Genomic DNA, 19992 nt, shown 5'->3' on the forward strand with positions numbered 1-19992 from the left:
AAATTTCATAGTCGATTGACAGATAGTGATATTCCTACTGAAGAATATAATCATGCTTAAAACGCACGGAATATTTTCGGTAGGATTTGGAAGAAAATAGATTTAGGAATGTATTCTGATCTCTATCTAAAAACTGATGTACTTTTACTAGCTGATATTTTTGAAAATTTTCGATCAACCTGTAAGAATGCATATGATCTCGATCCTGCTCATTATTACACTACCCCTGGATTAACATCGGGCGCGATGTTAAAATATACAAATATGAAGCTTGAACTATTAAAAGATATAGATATGGTTTTATTCATTCAAAAAGGTATTCGTGGAGGTATTAGTCAATGCTGCAATAGATTTTCAAAAGCAAACAATAAATATATGGGTGAAGAATTCAATAAGGATGAGCCAAACAAAATTTTAATGTATTATGACGTAAACAACCTTTATGGTTGAGCTATGACTCAATCACTACCATTTAAGGGCTTTAAATGGGTTTCACATGTGGATATGTCAAATTTTTTCAATATCTCTGATGATAGCGACGTAGGCTATATTTTAGAAGTAGATCTAGAGTATCCACAAGAGCTGCATGATGATCATAAAAATCTACCTCTTTGTCCCGAACAATCTAAACCACCCGGATAAAAAAAAAAACTTTTGACAACGCTTTATGTTAAAGAACGATACGTTATTCATTATACAGCGTTAAAACAAGCTCTCAAATATGGACTAAAATTCAAAAAGATATATACTATAGAGCGCTAAAATTCAAACAAAAACAAAGGCTCAAACCATATGTTAATTTAAATACTAAAAAAAGAAAGCAAGCTAAAAATGAGTTTGAAAAATTATTTTACAAGCTTATGATTAATGCAGTATATGGAAAAACGACGGAAGACGAAAGAAAACGAAAAGATGTCAAACTGATCAATTAATGGGGTGGTAGATATGGCGCTGAAGCTCGAATTTCCCAACCAAATTTCCATAGTAGTTCCATCTTTCATGAAAATTTAGCTGCTATTCAATTATCTAGGACAACTATCAGTATTAAAAAACCTATATACATCGGTCTATGTGTATTAGGTCTTTCAAAAACATTAGTCTTTGACTTTCATTATGGTTACATGAAGCAACGAATTGGTGAAAAATGTAAATTACTTTATACTGATACTGACAGCCTCATTTATGAAATTCAAGATGTCGATATGTATGAGATCGTGAAAGTAGACATTGATAAATTTGACACATCGGACTATCCTGCTGATAATCAATTTTGAATGCCTCTAGTTACCAAAAAAGTTCTTGGTGTTATGAAGGATGAGTGCAATGCTGCTATTATGAGGGAGTACAGTGGGTTACAAAGTAAACTATACAGTATCGAAATAATAAATAAGGATTCCTTGATAAAGGCAAAAGAAGTGAAAAAACATACAGTAAAAAATACAATAACTCACTAAGATTATCGAAAGTGTTTAAACGAAATGGAAATTATTAAACGTGCTCAATGTAATATTCGATCTAAATTACATCAAGTAATAACAGAGAGAGAGAGGAAAAGATAGCACTAAGCCCTCATGATGATAAACGTGGTATTTTTGATAATAATCCGGACACATTTCCATGGGGGCATTATAAAACTCTCGAAATTGCTGAAATGAAAGAAAGAGTTGAACAGCTACGAAGAAAGAGGTATAGAGAAGAAGACGAAGTGATAGAAGAAAATAGTAATATGAAAAGATCCAGAATTGAAGAAAATAATTCTAGACGACAGCACTAACGAAAGAATTCTACTCCTTCGACAGTTACTAGATGGCGCTGATGACTAGTAATGGAGAGGGAGAAACAATGGATACCTGAGTCTACAGAGTGGGAGAATGGTTTTAGATGAAGAATCATGAGAGAGGGGAGACTGAAAGAGAGGGAAGCGGCGACGGCGGCTTGAGTTTTAAGAGTGGGGATGCCACTTATAAAACTAAGAGCTCACTCTTGTTCGAAACAGTTGCTCAGCTCTCACTCAAGCAACAGTCTTACCTCAACCTCTAATACATCTTCCACTAACTATTGAAACAAGTAAGATATTTAAATAATTTTAGTTTATTAATACCTTAGTAATAAATAAATAAAAAATTAATTCTTTGATTTTTTATTTTACAGAATGGATTTCTCAGCAATAAATAAAATTTCCAAGACGACTTCCCTTCCTCGGAAGGCGATGTTCCAACTTACATCGAATACATTATATCAATTTACTAAAGTTAGATCATTAACAACGAAATATGGATTTAGCGTTGTTATTACAATAGATGAGGAATTTGATGTGTTCCTGCCCAGAAGGGTTAATATAGTACTCGAAAAAGATAAAGAAATGTTGAAAAACCTATATCAGACTAGTGAGAAGGAGGAGTTATTTATTTACCATATTGTCGGTTCAAACTTCGAATTTAAACATAATTGTATCTTCAACGAATAATAATTAAATGTATTATAATACTAATGTAAATAGCTGCACTATGAATAATAAAAAAAATATATCTAATTAAATAGTCTTTTTTTCCTTTATTTAATTATCCTCTTATTTCCTTTTGTGGAAAGGTAAAAAAAAAGTTCATAATGTAGCCCTTTCCAATGAATTTTATCTCAATGTAAAGGTGACTCATGAGCGACGATTCGAAAGGAAGTACCTCACAGGTGAGAGCGAAGGTTGAGGCTCTCACTATTCCTATAATTAACCTTAACTTCCGATAGAGGGCAGTCATTCGAGTTTTAATATATTTATAAGAAGGATGCATAGATTGCTTTACCATCATTCAGTGAGAAGAAATAGCTATAGCAAGACTATCCTCTTGTGATTCATCATGGCGCCTATTAGAAGAAACAAGAAGAGCATTCGTGCTTCGAAGTACGTATGGTTCTCGTATAATATTCAAATTCATCATTTTCCTATTAAAGACAAAGACTCAAGGAAAGGAGTGTGGGAGCAGCTTGTACGAGATCGAGAACGCTTCCAACGTCGTATTATGCAACTAAGTAGTATAATATCGCGAGCACTATTTAAAAAACGTATAATAATGATGAATCATATTCTTGAACCTATACTAAAAAATCATTGTATAGTATATACACTTAACAAACTAAAAATCTAAGTGGAGGTGGAAAAAGCAGCAAGTGGAGGTGGAAGAAGTAGCAAGTCGAGGGAGGCGGTTGTGGCGGCTAGAAAAAAGGGTAGTAGTTGGGTAAAGGTCATAAGAGAGAGAGAAGAGCTCGGAAAACGTCATTCTGTTAGAAGAATCATCACCAGTAGTATCCACTTCCTTCTCCACTATTTGATGTTTCATTTTAATCTATTTTTAGAATTGATTTACAAAAGTCAGACGGTCCAATATTTCTTTCTTTCTCCTTATTATTATTATTATTAATATTATCTTCTTCTAACTAATTAATAACTACTTGATGCTTTGCTAATTCTAATCTTATTGTATCCAATGATTTTATAAGATCATTTATCATACTTGTAAGCGTAGTAACATTAGCTTCACTAGTCAACGGACACACTTGCTTTCACACGCTCTCAAAAATAAAATACAACTCCGATCTGGCTGAAATCTTGACAGTAACCATCGAAAAGGTTGTAATACGTCATAGAATATTTTTTTTTTGCGAGAGTGGCACCATCGGGCGGTGAGGCTAAGTACTTATCGGACCACCCTCGTAAAGATAGCAGTTTTGGTGAGAAAGCAGCTGCCTTCACTGTAGCCAACATTATGAAAGTTAAAAGTAAGCTTGGTATGGGTGTTGCTATGAAGAAAGGTAGTAAGAAACAAGGTAGAGGATTTAAAAAATGTCAAGCACGAAAGAAATGTAGAAAAATCAAAAAGCCGTCAGTTACATTGAATAAAATTATTAAGACGGTCTCGAAAAGTAGTGTGCCTAACAATAGAGCTCTTGTAGTTATTCGTTCGGCTAAAAAAGGAGCCAATGAAGCTGTGAAAAAGGCTGGCGGTAGAAGTAAAATAAATATACCCCGTATTTTACCTATTCCCAGTAAAGTTGGTGGAGCGATTCCTTTTTTAATTCCATTATTTGCTTCTTTAAGCGCCACTGGAGCTCTAGCTGGAGGAGCTGCTTCAATAGCAAAAGCCGTTAACAGTGCTAAGGCCGCTCAAAATCAATTGAACGAAGCTCATAGACATAATAAAACTATGGAAGCTATTGCTATTGGTAAAGGACTTTATTTGAAACCATATCGTAAAAGGTTATGGTCTTCATTTGAAACCATATTCAAGTGGAAAAGGTTTAAAAAAAAAAGCTCGAAATAACTTTACCTAATCGAGCACTGACAGATCATGATATAAGAAAATATGCTAAAATACTAAAAATTACAAATTTTCGAGGTGTTTTCATGCGTAATGCTCTGCCAGCTGATGGACCACGATATAAAGAGGCAGCTATTGTAAATTTAGATGATAAACGTGGACCAGGTACTCATTGAGTAACATACAAAAAGAAAGGTGATGAGGTTATGTATTTTGATAGTTTTGGTAATCTACAACCACCTATAGATCTATTGCTTTATCTCAAAGTTAATAGAATTATGTATAATTATATTAGATATCAAGATTTTAATACATATAATTGCGGCCATCTTTGACTCAAATTTCTTTTAAACAAACTATAGAAAAGACGACTAGTATATAAAATACTCATTCAAAGAATGACTATCATTTAACATGAATCTGTCATGGAGAATACACTGACATTGAATCTCTCGGGAACATCATCCGTACTCGAAACATATTATTTTACACCGATCGAATTGAAACCAAACAAAAAATACGTTCTTAATCTAGTTGAGCTATTAACATTTATCTCAATACGAAACGTTGACGTTGGTTATAATAAGTTTTACATTAAAGGTCAAGAAGCTATCACTTTACCGACTGTAGCTACGAAATAGAAGATATTGAAAGCTTTCTCAAAGAAACATTAGCATCTAAAGGTATACTATATAAGCCTGAAACCAAATAATAATACTTTACGTAGTGTCATTCAGTGCAGTCAAAAAATACATTTTGAACCAGAAGATTTTATTGGATCAATTTTAGGCTTCACTAGACGTACGCTCGTTGAAAACGAAACACATAGTTCTGACTTACCCGTCACTATTCTCAAAGTCAACGCTTTACGTGTAGAGTGTAATATTACTACAGACTCTTACATAAACGATCGCAAAGTACATACTATATATGAATTTTTCCTAGCAGTCCCACCTGGATATAAGATTATAGAAGTTCTCTCTCAAGTCATTTACCTTCAAGTCGCTGTGAGGAGCATTGATCATTTTCAAATTCGTATAGTTGATCAAGACGGAAACCTAGTTAACTTTCGAAGAGAAGTCATCACAGTGCGAGTACATATAAAGACCATATCTTAGTAATGGGTATCATTTACAATATAAAGACCGGTCGAGGTTATATTAAGAGACAAAAATATCAATCAACAACCAGTCAACAGCGAGCTATCAGACCGCTCACACCTCAGAACATTCAGTTCTTGATAAATCTGAGACTAAATGTCGTCGAAAATCACGGAACAAAATATTTTGCATATTAGTGTGCTATGTACAACAACAAAATGGACGGAATTCTAGACATTTATTCAGGTATCGCTTTCGATGAGTCTATAACGCATTATGAAGTTCGTGCGCATCAGTCTTATTCATTATCATATTTCAATAATAGCGATGAAATTCATATACCAATTCAACATCAAGATTTATCTCTGTTTTCATCACGCATTATGATTCATATTTGTGGTCGGATGACCAAGTCGGACGGTAAAACGCCAGTGGAGAAAACGTTATTAGTCAACAACTCTTTTTGTTATTTAATCGAGTAATTTGATATGAAATAAATGCTATTGAAAGGGATAAAGTGAAAAATGTAGGATTAACGAGCCTCATGAAAAATTGGCTTTCACTCAATCCATATCAAAGCTCTATCACTGAAAATACCGGATGGAATGGCGATAACAATCAAGTTTTAATATATAACGCTCTAGGTTTTTTTGATGTGACTATCCCTCTCAGTATGTTACTGGGCTTTGCTAAAGATTATCGAAAAATTGTAGTCAATGTCAAGCATGAACTTATTCTTTCAAGATCAAAAGATAATTTGAATGCTATTTTAAGAATCCTACTGGTTCAGAAATATAAAAAATTACTTTAACTAAGGTTGAATGGTTGATGACATATGTGATGGTTAGAGACAAAGAAAAAATCAAATTACTTAATCAGATTGGACGAGATCGTGCAATTACTATGAGTTATCGTACTTGGGAAATGTATGAGTATCCAAAATTACCTCGTACATCAAAGCATATTTGGAGTGTTAAGACTTCTAATCAATTGGAAAAGCCTCGCTTTATTATTTTAGCTTTTCAAACTAAACGTAAAAGTTCAGCGAGTGTTAATTCTAGTAATTTTAATCATTGTAATATTAGTAATATGAAGCTATTCCTCAATTCTCAATGCTATCCGTATGAAAATCTCAATTTAAATATCAATCAAAATCAGTTTGCTGTTCGCTACGATATGTATACTAATTTCCAAAATGCTTACTATGGTAAAGAAAATGAGCCGTTACTCAATAAAAAGGATTTCATTAATAAAGTGGCGTTAATAGTTATAGACTGTACCAAACAAAATGAAACATTAAAAAGCGCCCCAGTCGATATTCGCCTAGAATTTGAAAATCGAACCGATGTTCCTGAAGATACTGCAGCCTACTGTTTAATATTACACGATCGTATTGTACAATATAATCCAATTAGTGGTGATGTTAAAAAATTAGTTTGAAATTAACAAGACATCAATGTACACGATGCTGTTCAATAATAAAAGAAAATAAAATATATATATATATTGTTAGAATTTAATACAAACTACCTATAATCATAGGGAGAGAGAGAGAGAGAGAGAGAAGCATCCACACTAAACGGCGTACGCACCTAGCAAGCTACCCCTCTCCGACGGCCAAAACTTAGCCAGCATAAGCTTACTATGCTCCCTACTATAGAAGCAGAATGAGAGAGACCATCATATAGCTTACTAAATACCCTACCAACTTCTACAGCATCCTACCTTACCAACCTCTGTAGGCGAATGTTGGTGGGTGGGTTGGTGAAGATAGGTAGGTGGGTGGAGTAGGTGAATGGGAGGTGGGTGGAGTAGGTGTATGGGTAGGTGCGTGGAGTAGATGAATGAAAAGGGGGTGGGGCAGTTTGTCGAAGGGCCCACTGGTAGATCCTAAGTAAATTAATACATTATTAATTTTTTAATTTAGTTTATTTAATTACTTTTTTTTTATAAATTTTACAAAATTAAAAATACAGTTTTTTTTCTTTTTTAATATTATTATTATTATTATTTAAATTTTCTTGATCCGACGACCTTCGAGGGGTGAGTCGACTTCCTCACTGTTGGTTGGGCCGGAATCAAAATCACTTTCCGTCGAACACACTCGACGTTCTTCACCAACGGAATTTTTTTCTGTAAAAAAAATTTTTTAATTATTATTTTTAATTTATATTTATTAATTATTTCTATAATGTAATTACTTACAGTAGTAGTTCAATCGAGTGGTATATCGATTTGTGCATCGTCTCTTTGACAGCCTGCGGATGTTGCTGTAGATGAGGTTGCTATTGACGTCGCTGGTGATGTTGACCTCGACGTTGCTCACGATGATGATAATGTCACCGACGCAGATGATGTTAACATCCTCGAAGATGGTACATTATCTTGATACACCATGGCGGTTGTTGATGGTGCAGCAATCTCGTTTATGCTGAAAAGCCTTCGCTTAACTTGCGCAGCAAGTTCGTCTTGTTCCGCTTTAGCTAAGTCGGCTTTCCGTTTCCCTTCCAATCGAGCGGATTTTTGCTAGTTCCTCTTAGCGTCCGCACGTTTACGTTGTTCCGACTTCGCATTCACGCAATCATTAACAATCTTGTCAATTTGATACGCGACTTGGTGCGCTATCATTCTGGCTGCAATGATTTCCTTGATCCACTGAAAAAGAGAATTAAATATTAATAAAAAATATAAATTGATATAATTTTATAATAATACTTACTTGTTGGATAATCGCCTTTATCTCCCGGATTTGCAGTGCTTGAGGACTGCTCTTATCTACAAATCTTTGCAACTGAAAAATAAATGATAATAAATAAATAGATAAATAAATAAATATATAATGAGAAAAAATACTTATAGTTATTAATATTAGAATTAATAGCCGATATAACGGCTCTCTTACTACAGCCTGAACGGTAGGATTAGTAAGCTGAATATGAATAATAATATTATTATTAAAAAAAATTCTAAAAGTTATTTTAATTATTTTTAAATTATTTAAAAATTATTCTCACAGTTTCTAAAAACTCGCACGCTTTAATAATATTCTCCATAGTTTGTTTTATCTTTATTATTAAATAAATTTTATAAAAATATGAAAACTTACTAATGTTTAAATAATAAACAATCAGCACTTTACTGTGAACAGCTCGAAGTTTCCTTTAAGACTGAACAACGAAAATCCTACCGAACACTTACGAGGGTGGTCCGATAAGTACTTAGCCTACAAAAGAAAAATGAAAATTTTGGAAAAGTGGCGTTTTATTTTTCAACATAGTCTCCTTTTAGTTCGATATACTTGGCCCAGCGATGCTTCAACTTCTTTAACCCGTCTGAAAAATACGTTTCCTCGAGGTCTGAAAAGTAGGCTTCCGTGGCAGCTATTACCTCCTCATTCGACTCAAATTTCTGCCCAGTGAATGACTTTTTCAAGTTTCGAAACAAAAAGAAGTCGCACGGGGCTAAATCTGGAGAATACGGTGGATGGAGCAGCAGTTCGTAGCCTAATTTGACCAATTTGGCCATGGCGACGGCAGAGGTGTGAGCCGGTGCGTTGTCATGGTGGAAGAGCACTTTTTTCTTTGCCAAATGGGGCCGCTTTTTCTGCAATTGCGGCCCAATAATTTGGCATAGTACAGCCCTGTGACCGTTTTGCCCCTCTCCAGGTAGTCGATGTAGATCACACCTTGTGAATCCCAGAAAACGGTGTCCATCACCTTTCCGGCCAATGGGGCAGTCTTCGCCTTCTTCAGAGCACTTTCGCCGGGTAAAGTCCACTGTTTCGACTGTTCCTTGGTCTCTGGTGTATACCAGTGGATCCATGTTTCGTCGACTGTCACGAAACGACGCAGAAACTCCTTCTGATTGCGCTTAAACAGCGTCAGACATTGCTCTGAAGTTGTTTCACGGTTGCGCTTGTTGTCCGGAGTAAGCAAACGCGGCACCCATCGCGCCGACAGCTTTCTCATGCCTAAAATTTCATGCAGGACATGACCCACGCGGTCTTTTGAGATGCCTACGATCTTAGCTATCTTGCGCACCTTCAATCGTCGATCTGCCAATACAAGATGGTGAATTTTTGTCACGTTATTCTCCGTGGTAGCCGTTTTCGGAGCACCTGGACGTGGCTCTTCAAAAATCGACGTGCGACCACGTTGAAACTTGTTAAACCAATTTTTGACGGTTGCCATCGAAGGAGAAGCGTCACCGTACACCGCATCCAAGCGCTTTTTGATTTCGCTGCGCGATTTCCCTTCCAAAAACAAGAACCGAATCACCGACCGATACTGCTCTTTTTACATTTTTCAAAAATCAACGGACACACTTGCTTTCACGCGCTCTCAAAAATAAACTACAACTCCGATCCGGCTAAAATCTTGATAGTAACTATTGAAAAGGTTTTACTACGTGACAGAATATTTCTTTTGCGAGAGTGGCGCCATCGGGCAGTGAGGCTAAGTACTTATCGGACCACCCTCGTACACTATTATTAGGTACAATTTTTCTACAATATACGTAACGCTACAGACAAACGTAGACTTTCTTTGAATGAGATAGGACGTTTGGTGTGCCCTTTCCCTTCCCATGTGTGCTAGAAAGTTTGCCAATTTCTAAAAAACTTCATAAATCTTGAGCGACGTGCCGGTGACTTTATGGTCATCCGCAAAAAACGTATTTAACGCAGATGGTCACGCGTCCATGCTAATGAGTTTGTTTGATCATCCTTAAACTGTCTATAATCTGCATTTGTGATAGTCATAGGCAACATAAGATAAGAGGGAAGGTAGTAAGCATAGATGCCCTCTCTTTCTGAAAGTAGTGGAGAAGCTTGATCACCCTCAAACCAGCTGTGATCTACATTTATGATAGACATAATTAACTTAAGATAAGAGGGTAGTTAGTAAGCATAGCTGCTCGTGCGCTCCCCTTCTCCTCGCTCTGTAGTCCACGCTGAGTCAGAGCTAGAGAGAGAGAGCATACGTTTACTACTACTATAGTAGCGCATCCCCATCAGGCAAAAACTAGAGACAGTATGCGCTCCCGTCCTCCTCCACACGCTGTGGTCCACGCTGAGTCAGAGCTAGAGCATCCTGAAGTTAGAACTATAGACAGCATGCCTCCCCCCCGCACGCTCAGGCCCTATACCAAATGTATGCGTGTGTAGCTAATATACACAATATGCATCCTCTAAGGTATATGTGGCATTGGCTCTAGTGGTAGAGCGCTAGCCTGCCAACCCAGAGGACTCCGGTTCGATTCTCCGGTCTGTCTCTTCATTTTTTTCAAAAATCGTAGCTATTTTCTACTCGTTTCATTTTCAATGTAGCAAGTAAATTGTCAATAATATATATTTGTAACTTTAAAAAAAATAAATTTAAATTTAATTAGACTGAAAGCACTAGGTATAGGATCCCTAGGGACTAGGAGCACTAGGGACTAGGAGCCCTAGAAATCATCCTCAAAAATTATAAACAATTATTAACATTAATAATAATCAACATGGAAGGGTTAGGCCAATCAATGGGTTAAACCAGGGACCCCCCACGAATATTGTTAATAATAATTGTTAAAAATAATAATAATAATAATTATTAACAAAAAGGGTTAAGTCAGGGGGGGCCAAAGAGTTACGGACCCCCCGCAGGTGTGCTGGAACATACATTGCTATACTACTTATCTGACCTAGGAAAGGGGCGTTGTCGGAAACCCGGCGATCAGCTTCAGCCGGTGTCGCTCTGCCGCTCCTCGACGTCCCTTTCGCTGTGACTGCACGTCCTCTCGGACTTTCAGGAGAGTCTAGGAAGGGCTGGTTGCCTCTCGTAGCCCTCTCGCTTCTTTTCGACAACAAAGGAAGACCGATGAATGCTTGGATCACTCCTTCTTATAGCTCACGACGCTAGCCTGACCAGTACTGCCCGTGCGCTCTCATTCCTCGCGGTATTCCCGCCCCTTTCTTCAACATCAAAAATCAGCCGAGCGCCGCCGGCTACGTACACACGTGCGAGTCACGCCGGCGACACTATTTCTCTCTCTCTATATATATATATATCTCCTTTTCTCACACGGCTCCAACCACAGACGCCGATCAGGAACTAAACCTGAAACAAAGCCACATCGAGCGTCGATACTTGGTCCGAATCAACAAGATATCGATGTGACAAAGGCGAAGGGAAAGGCAAGCGGAAGAGAGAGAGAGGCAAACAGGGTGAGCAATCTCAACGATTGCCTCACCCGTCACACTCTCAAGTGATTAATTAAGCAATTCTTTCCTTTCCTATTGTAATTTACGCTCGACACATAGAATATTTCGCGCTATGAGAAACTTGGGCTGAATTACATCCTTTTTTACAAGAGAGACTTAAGCTCTGCTTATGGGACACTTCGCACCATAAGAAACTAGGGTAAAGTCTATCTTTCCTTAAGCCTAATTCAAACAATCATAGATATTTCATTTATAATTTTATTTCAAACTCAATATTCATGAATATTTTCAAAGTTAAAACGAATTCTTACTCATTAACGCGACAGACCATGAGAGTACGAACAAAATAATAAATAATAGGTGATATTAACATAACAATTTGAAATGCTATATATCCATTTACATGACAATAGCTAAAATAGGAAAGCGGATCTACAATTTTTCAGCCATATATATAAACCACTATTGATTTCAATGAAAAGGAACTATAAATGAACGATTTCCGTATATGAACATTGTCTGATTTCTTAATAATAATTTGATGGACAAGGAGTACTTTTCCTTAGCCTTTAATAACTTGACTACTTGAGAAATCAGTTTAGAACTTATTTATTGTTTTTAATTCTTTATGATGCTATATGATCTAAAAGTTTCAATAGTTAAAAATAAAATAAAAAAATTTTACAACAAATATACTACCAGACTACAAAACCACCTAAAAAAACTTATCAAAAATCTTGCTAAAATAACTATCAGATCCAGCAGACTCAAAAAACATGCATTAATGAATACATGAATAAATCTTAACCCATTTTTTAAAGATAGAATACTTACTGGAGTATACTTTCAAATCTCATGTACATATTTTATATAGCAATAAGATTGACTTATTATCTTAAAACATAAAATAAATTCTAAATAAACATAGTGTAATAAAAACGATCTCGTAAATAAAGTTTTCTAATAAGTACATGTGGAACGAATTAGTTCCTTGTTAATCTCTCTCCTTTCTATTATTTAGTTCTTAATGCGAATTTAAAAGTTTATCACCGTTTGTTTGGTCAATAAAGAGTTTAAATTTAAATATGAATACTACAGTCAACTATGTTCAGCATTGCTTCCAAAACTTAAATAAAGTTTCAAGCTGATTAATCTCGCTTATTTATTACTAAATATTTGTCACCAGCAATAAATATCATAGACAGACATTATCCCTTGCTTAAAATAAAATAAAGCATACAGTCAAAAAAAAACGTTAATTCTAATTTCAAGAGTAGAGAATAGTGGAAGGTAATGGAGCAAGATAGTACAGTGAAGTATAATTAAGTGAGAAGAAAACAGATTTAAACATTGAGAAATAATAAATAACATAGAAATAATAACATAGAAAGAACTTATATTTAAAAAAAAAGAAATGAGAGGGTTAGTTGTAAATTTTTTTATGTCTATGTATATGTATATATATGTATATACATACCTGTATGCCTTGAATATCATCACTATCCAACATGAAGTTTGGATCATATCCTCTATAAAAAGGCGCCATTAATGCTGATCTAACATCGCTGTGACTAAGACCGAGAGAATGTCCAAACTCGTGTGCTGCTACTTGAAATAAATTTGTTCCTCTAAAACTATTTATCGTCCAGTGCTCGGAATCATCAAAATGTGCATCTCCACCGTAAACGGGAAAGTAAGCATGAGCCAAGGTACCTCCAGGGCCATCGAAAGGATCACCATCTCCATGTTCGCCTCTTTCAAATCGAACCTCTATATGTACCTATTGATGATAAATAAATATATAAATAAAGCAAACGTGAATGTGTATGCGTGTGTATTCTTGTTTGTTTTTTTTAACTTAGGAAGAGAAAGCATTGTTTTCGTTAATAATTATGTTATAGTTGAATTTTTATTCGGTTTTGAGTAATTACTAATAAAATATATTTGCACATAATTTTCTGCAAATACCTTAGCGCCTGGAAATTGTATGTTTTGTAGTCACCTGTTTTAATTTGGTATACCTATTTAGTCTGCCTAGTAATATATGTGAGGCATTTCAATCGTATAGATAGGAAATATTTAGTAAAAAGTTTATTATATTTTTATTAATTGCCAATCTATTGTCTTTTTCTACGTGCGTCATTGTTCTGAATTTGGGTGATTTTAAAATTCAATAATTCAGATATTACGTATATAATTTGTCTATTTTTTCAATTTATTGTATTTAAATGGTTTATATCTAGTAAAATATTTTAATGTATTACTTTGTTCAAGTTAATAAGGAATTATGAAAAATGATAATTTGTTTGCATACGAGTATATCTTAGCATCTGGTATTTCTACAATTTTTAAAATATTTTTATGAAACATGACACATTTTTCCACAGATGTAATATAATTAATTTGCATACAATTGAATTGTTAATGAAAAAGTTATGTAATTTATTACATTTCTGTAACATTGTGCGTTTTGTACTTTTGCTTCATTGAGGTAAAATTATTGTTAATGTAGTTATTCCTGGAAAATATTTTTTTATATAATCTTTAGTGTATTATAAATAATAATGTATTATAAACCGTTTTATAACATAATTGATTAAATCAAAAAAATAAGTATCTAGAACTAATGACATTTACATAGACAAATAACTGCCGAACTTCCTTTGGATTATGATATTGGCTATCCGATGTAATTTTAATAATTATTTCGTTAAATAACACTTACTTTCAATAAGAAAAAAAAGTACAAAAAAAATGAAAGACACGAATATAAAATTCAATAATGGATTAGACGTAATTTGGGTATCCAATCGCATTAATAGAATTAACGGCAGGTTTCTGGGTGAAACTTTTTCCTCTTAGTCCAACGAACACGTGACCAGCTGTTACGATCGACGTGGAGACGAGCAAAATTGCTTGACCACACACATGTTAGAGAGAGGTAAAGAGAGATAAATACGGGCTTATAGAAACCTTCGCAATCCGGTGACAGCCTCCTGGTTACGGCTTTTCTTGCTGCTCTCCTATCGATACTGCCGTCACGTTTGGTTACTAGACATTTGAACTAAACCATAACCCTATGTTCAAAAAGAACGCTGAAATCAACATACTAGCTACCATCATTGAGTGGCGATTTTAAGGAAACAACTATAGACATGATTGGCTTTTCATCATCAAATTCATCTTTAGCTTTTTAGACTCATTTTTTTAGACGGTGGAAGACCGTCTTCATCTGCCAAATTTACGATTTTTACTGTTATCTCAGGTATTTTGAAGTTCGGTAGTTGTTAACCGGACTGATCAATCTAGCTTCCGTGATACCTCATTTTTAGCATACAGTGTGCAAAAGTGCTAAATATTATTAAAAGCAACATTGTTTTGTGTGGTTAATTACACAGATCTGCATGGTTTATTGTTGGCCAACTGAAGGTCATTTCTGAAGTAATTTTTCAGGTAGAATTCGACTCTAGAGTTAGAATTTGCCCGTTATGTCAGGTTTTTTTGGATACCTTAACCCAAAGAGGCAAAAAAGTCGGTTTTTTAGTATAATTAAAAGTCCCGTAATATCGTGGAAAATTTTTTACTGAAAATAGGAAAAACCATCTGAAAGGTCAACTTTTACCCTTTAAAATTCATTTTTAGGGTTTGAGATATCTTGTTTTTTCATTGACATATCGTTGATTGAAATCAAGTATTTAAGCAAATTTGAAATAGCTAACTTCCAAAGTATGCGCATATGGCATGTGCAAGGATATCGATGTTGTAGGTTACAATTATCGAATTTAAGAGTAATTAAACAGCACTGCCATTCAAATATTAATGCTTTTACTTTGCATAAAAGCTTTTTTTTTTAAAGTTTACGAATATTCAATCCGCTATACATAGTTACCTGTATCCGCTATACAGGTAAATACACTATTTTTTGTACTGTTTTACGACATGTAATATTGTAAATCAGCTCGAGTGACTTAAAAATCGCACTGATAATGAAAAAATACCAAAATTAAATTGATGTGTTTTCGGATTAAAAAAAAATACGTTTAAGAGGTGTTTCACCCCCTAAAAACCACCCCCGTCAAACTATCAGCAGGTTAATTCACCTAAAGCTGGGATAAACAAGTTTAGTCGTTTGTTTTTTCTTGAAATAATTTAATCCTATGCATTAGCGAGCTACCTCAACTAACCAATCTGCCTCTAACCCACCAAACCCCCATAAACCACCCTTACCGAACCACATGCAGGCTAACCCACCGAATCCTGGGAAAAGCAACTTTAGTCGTTTGTTATTTCTTCAAATAATTGAATTTTACACCATAAGCGAGTTATTCCAGCTGAATCACATACCTCTTATCCACCTACCCCAAACCTATCTAACCCCCACCCTTATAAACCACCGTTACGGAAACACAAGCAGGCTAAACCTCCGAACCCTGGGAAACACGAGTTAAGTCGTTTGTTATTTCCTGAAATAATTTAATCCTACGCCTGAGCGAGCTACCTCAACTAACCAACCTGACTCTAACCCACCAAACCCCCATAAGCCACCCTTACCCAACCAAATGTAGGCTAATAGACCTAACTTTGGAAGAATTGAGTTTATGAGTTGCTTTTTCTTAAAATAATTGGTTTCTACACCGTACGTGGGGTATCCCATTTTTTTTTTGATAAAATATATCTATAGCTCAAACATAATTTATGACAAATAAAAATATGTTTAATACATTTTATTTTAATAGTACTAAAATGGCGAGAAATATCTCTTAAAAATAAATACGAGAATAACACGAGGTCTAATTATCATTTATAGATCTATACATATATAGTTTAGTTTATTTATTTACAACTTATATGTTACATTTGGTTTACATTTCTTATATTGCTATTTGTGTCTCGTATCCAGTTTGTGTAGTTGATTGTGTATGTGTTTTGTGTGTGTGTGTGTGTGTGTGAGTGCGCGCGTGCGTGTGTGTGTGTGTGTTGTATAAATGTGTGCATTTGTAGGTGTGTCTGCAACTCTTGTGTCCCTGTCTTCTGCGCCTGTCTGTTCCTCTTTTCTTCTCATTTTTTTTTTTGATTAATCTTCTCTTCCTCTTTCTCGCTCCAAGATCTGCCTTTTCCGCTCTTCTGTTTTTTTTTCTCTTTCTTGCATATTTTCTTTTCAGCTTTTCCTTTATTACTTTCTTTTGCCTTTTCATCTTTGCCTTTCCTTTGCTTTTGCTCTCCTTCTTGCTAATCATTTCATCTATCTTTCTCCTTATTAAGGCTTTGACACCTTTTTCTTGTTTCCTATTGCTCCCTCTGCCTTTCCTTTCCTCAACCTCACTTATTTTTCCTTAGTATCTTATGCTTTGTCTTCTAGTTTACCTTTATCTTTCTCTTCTTCGATTCTTCTTCTTTTCCATTTTGCTCCATCCTCCAATACCTTCTTCCTCTCGCTTGTGTAGTTGCTGTTACTTGTGTCTTGTGTGTGTGTGTGCATGTGTATGCTTATGTTTGCGCGTATGTTCGTGTTTTGTGTGTATGTGTGTCTATCTACACGATGTGTCTGCGAGTCTTGCATCTCTGTCTTCTGTTTCCGTCTCTCCTTAGAGTCTTGCAGCTTCGTCTTCTTGCTTTTCTTTTTCTTTCTTCTCTTCGTTTTTTCTTCTTTTCCATTATATCTCCATCATCCACGCTATCTTTTCTTTGCTTCCTATTATTATTTTTTCCCATTGTTCCCCTTCCTTTCTGCTTTTTTCACATTTTTCTACCAGGTGCTTCCAATTTTCTTCCTCTTTCATACACATTCTACATCTCTTATTTTCTTCTTTTTCCCAATACTTGCTTCCTCTCGTTTCATTACCTAACCTAAATATTTCCCTTATTTGTAGGCCTTTTATTCTTCCCTCTCCTTGAATTTCCTTTAATCTATACTTTTTCAATTCTACTTTATAGTTCTTTCTACTCTTTCATGTATCTTGACTTTTCTAGCTTTTCTTCTAGTTCTTTTTCATCTTTTTTCTTTACCTCATCTCTTATTTCTTCCCAAAACTCTTCCCACATTTCATCTTCCTCTTTCCTCTCTCTGTATATTTTACTTTTTTCCATCCTTTCCTCTCTCTCCTCCTTCTTACTCTTTTTATCTTTTTCATTTCTTTCCCTTTTCTTTAATTCTCTCCATGCTTCTTTTTTTATTGAGCCATCAATTTCTTCTCTTATTTTGTTTTCATACTTCATTGCTCTTTCTAATGCTGTTTCTTTCATTTCTTGTCTTTCTGTTTCCCATCGTATTAGGTAACTTGGCGTGTTTCTATCTAATCCTAAAATCCACTTTATGTATTTTAGTTGTAGTCTTTCTATTTCCTCATATCTCTTCCATCCCCGGATTTCTGCTTCATACATAATCACGCTTTTCGCCAGAGCATCGAACAGGTTCATCCTTTGCTCCCAGTTTTCTCTAAATAGCTTTTCTCCTAGCCCCCATAACTTTCCGAGTCCCATATTTATTTTCCCTTCTACTTTCTTTATCTGCTTTTTGTTTCCGTTATTTCTGCTTATCACATATCCTAAGTAGTTGTACTCTTTCACCATCTCTATCTTCTCATCTTCCCATTCGAATTCTTCTTCCTTTCCCCTTCCTCCTCCTCTCCTGCATTTCATCATCTTTGATTTTCCTACATTTAACTCTAATCCCCTTTCTTCCAGGTATCTTTTTAATTTTTTCAGCATTGCTTTCATTCCACTTTCACTCTTTGCCATCATCACTATATCATCTGCATATCCTAATGTCCATATTTTCTTCCTTCCTATCACTACCCCTCCTTCCTGAACCTGCTTGATCTTCACTTCCAGGTCGGCGAAGGCAAGATTAAATAGCGTGGTGCTCAAAGGGCACCCTTGCCTTACGCCTTTGCAAGTCTCAATCTCCCCAATTATTTCTCCTCCAACTTTTACCTTACTCCCTGTTTTCTTGTATATTTCTTCTATTCTTTTCCTAATCTTTCTATTTATCCCTTTCTCTTTCATTGTTTCCCATATTTTATTCCTCTTTATTTTATCAAAATCGGCCTTCATGTCTGCAAAGAATACGACCAGTTTTCCTCCTTTTTCCCTTATTTCCTTCCCTATTATTGTTTTTAATATATATATTGCGTCCATTGTTCCTCTTTTCTTCCTAAATCCCATCTGCGTATCGCTTAGCGCTTATTTAGCTTCTAGTTCTCTTTCCAGCTTTTTCCTCAGTATATTCGCATATATTTTATATCCCGTATCCATCTGCGTTATTCCTCTATAGTTTCCTACTTCTTCTTTCCTCCCTTATTATATATTAGTATTATTATTCCCTTCCTCCATTCTTCCGGATATCCTTATCCGTTCCATATTCCGTTTAAGCATTTTGTCATATCTTTTATCAAGCCTTCCGTGCCTTCCACCCACGCTTCATTTGCTATACCATCTTCTCCTGTCGCCTTTTTCTTTTTCATTTTTTTTTATTACCTCTTTTACTTCTCTTTCTTTGATTTCTTCACCTTCCTCTCCTTCGCTGTCTTCGGTTTCTTCCCCTTTGCTTTCTTCCTTTTCTTTCTCTCCCAATTGTTCCTTGAAGTGCTTTATCCATTTTTCTTTTCCTATATTTTCATCTAATCCAATTCTTTTCTTCCTATTACCATTCACTTTATCTCAGAATTTTCTTCTTGTCTTATCTTTTCTTATTTCTTCTGCCACACATTTCCCCTCATCTTCTTTTACTTTTCTTATTTCCTCTCTGTATTCTCTCTTTGCTTCTAAGTATTTGCCTCTGTCTCCTTCCCCTTTTCTTACCTTATTTAACTCTGCCATCACCCTATCGCTTTTTGCCTTACATTCTTTTCTCCACCAGCTTTTTTTTGATCATTTTTGTTCCTTATCTTCTTTTTTACAACTATGTTCTTCACTCTATTTTTTATATCTTTCCATTTTTCTGTTCCCTCTATTTCATCTATCCATCTCTGATACTCCCTTATACCTTCTTCGCTCCAGTCGTCGATCATTCTTTCTTCCTCTTCTTTTCTTTCTTCCACTATTTCGTCTCCCAATTCCACCTCTATTGGTAAGTGGTCCGACTTTACCCTCTCCTTTATTTGAATCCTTTTTATCGCCTCATCACCTTTCTCGTTACCTACTACATAGTCTATCGTTGACATTCCTCTCGCTCCTATATATGTTATTTCTCCCTCTTCATCTCCTTCTTTTCTCTCATTCGTTATCACTAAGCCCATTTCTCCTAGCCATTTTATCAGTTCTTCTCCCTCTGCGATTAACACTTTATCCTTGGCCTTTATTTCTTCTAGGTTTTCTTCTGTCTCCCATTCTCTACCTTCGTTTCCTGTTCTTGCGTTGAAGTCTCCTCCTATAATTACTG

At 35.3% G+C, this 19992-nt stretch overlaps 1 protein-coding gene across 3 annotated transcripts in view; it reads right to left on the minus strand.

The window, feature by feature from the left end:
* LOC131663375 (matrix metalloproteinase-14) overlaps nt 1-19992 on the minus strand; it is an 860133-nt gene that overhangs the window by 355686 nt on the left and 484455 nt on the right. For all 3 annotated transcript variants that reach the window (XM_058933752.1, XM_058933771.1, XM_058933761.1), the window contains one exon: nt 13090-13392. In XM_058933752.1, coding sequence (XP_058789735.1) covers nt 13090-13392 — 303 coding nt within the window. The remainder of the gene's footprint in view (nt 1-13089; nt 13393-19992) is intronic.

Source organism: Phymastichus coffea, unplaced genomic scaffold (genome assembly GCF_024137745.1).
Source record: "Phymastichus coffea isolate CEN01 unplaced genomic scaffold, Cenicafe_Pcof_1.1 PCOF00002, whole genome shotgun sequence".
Classification (NCBI taxonomy): Eukaryota; Metazoa; Arthropoda; class Insecta; order Hymenoptera; family Eulophidae; genus Phymastichus; species Phymastichus coffea.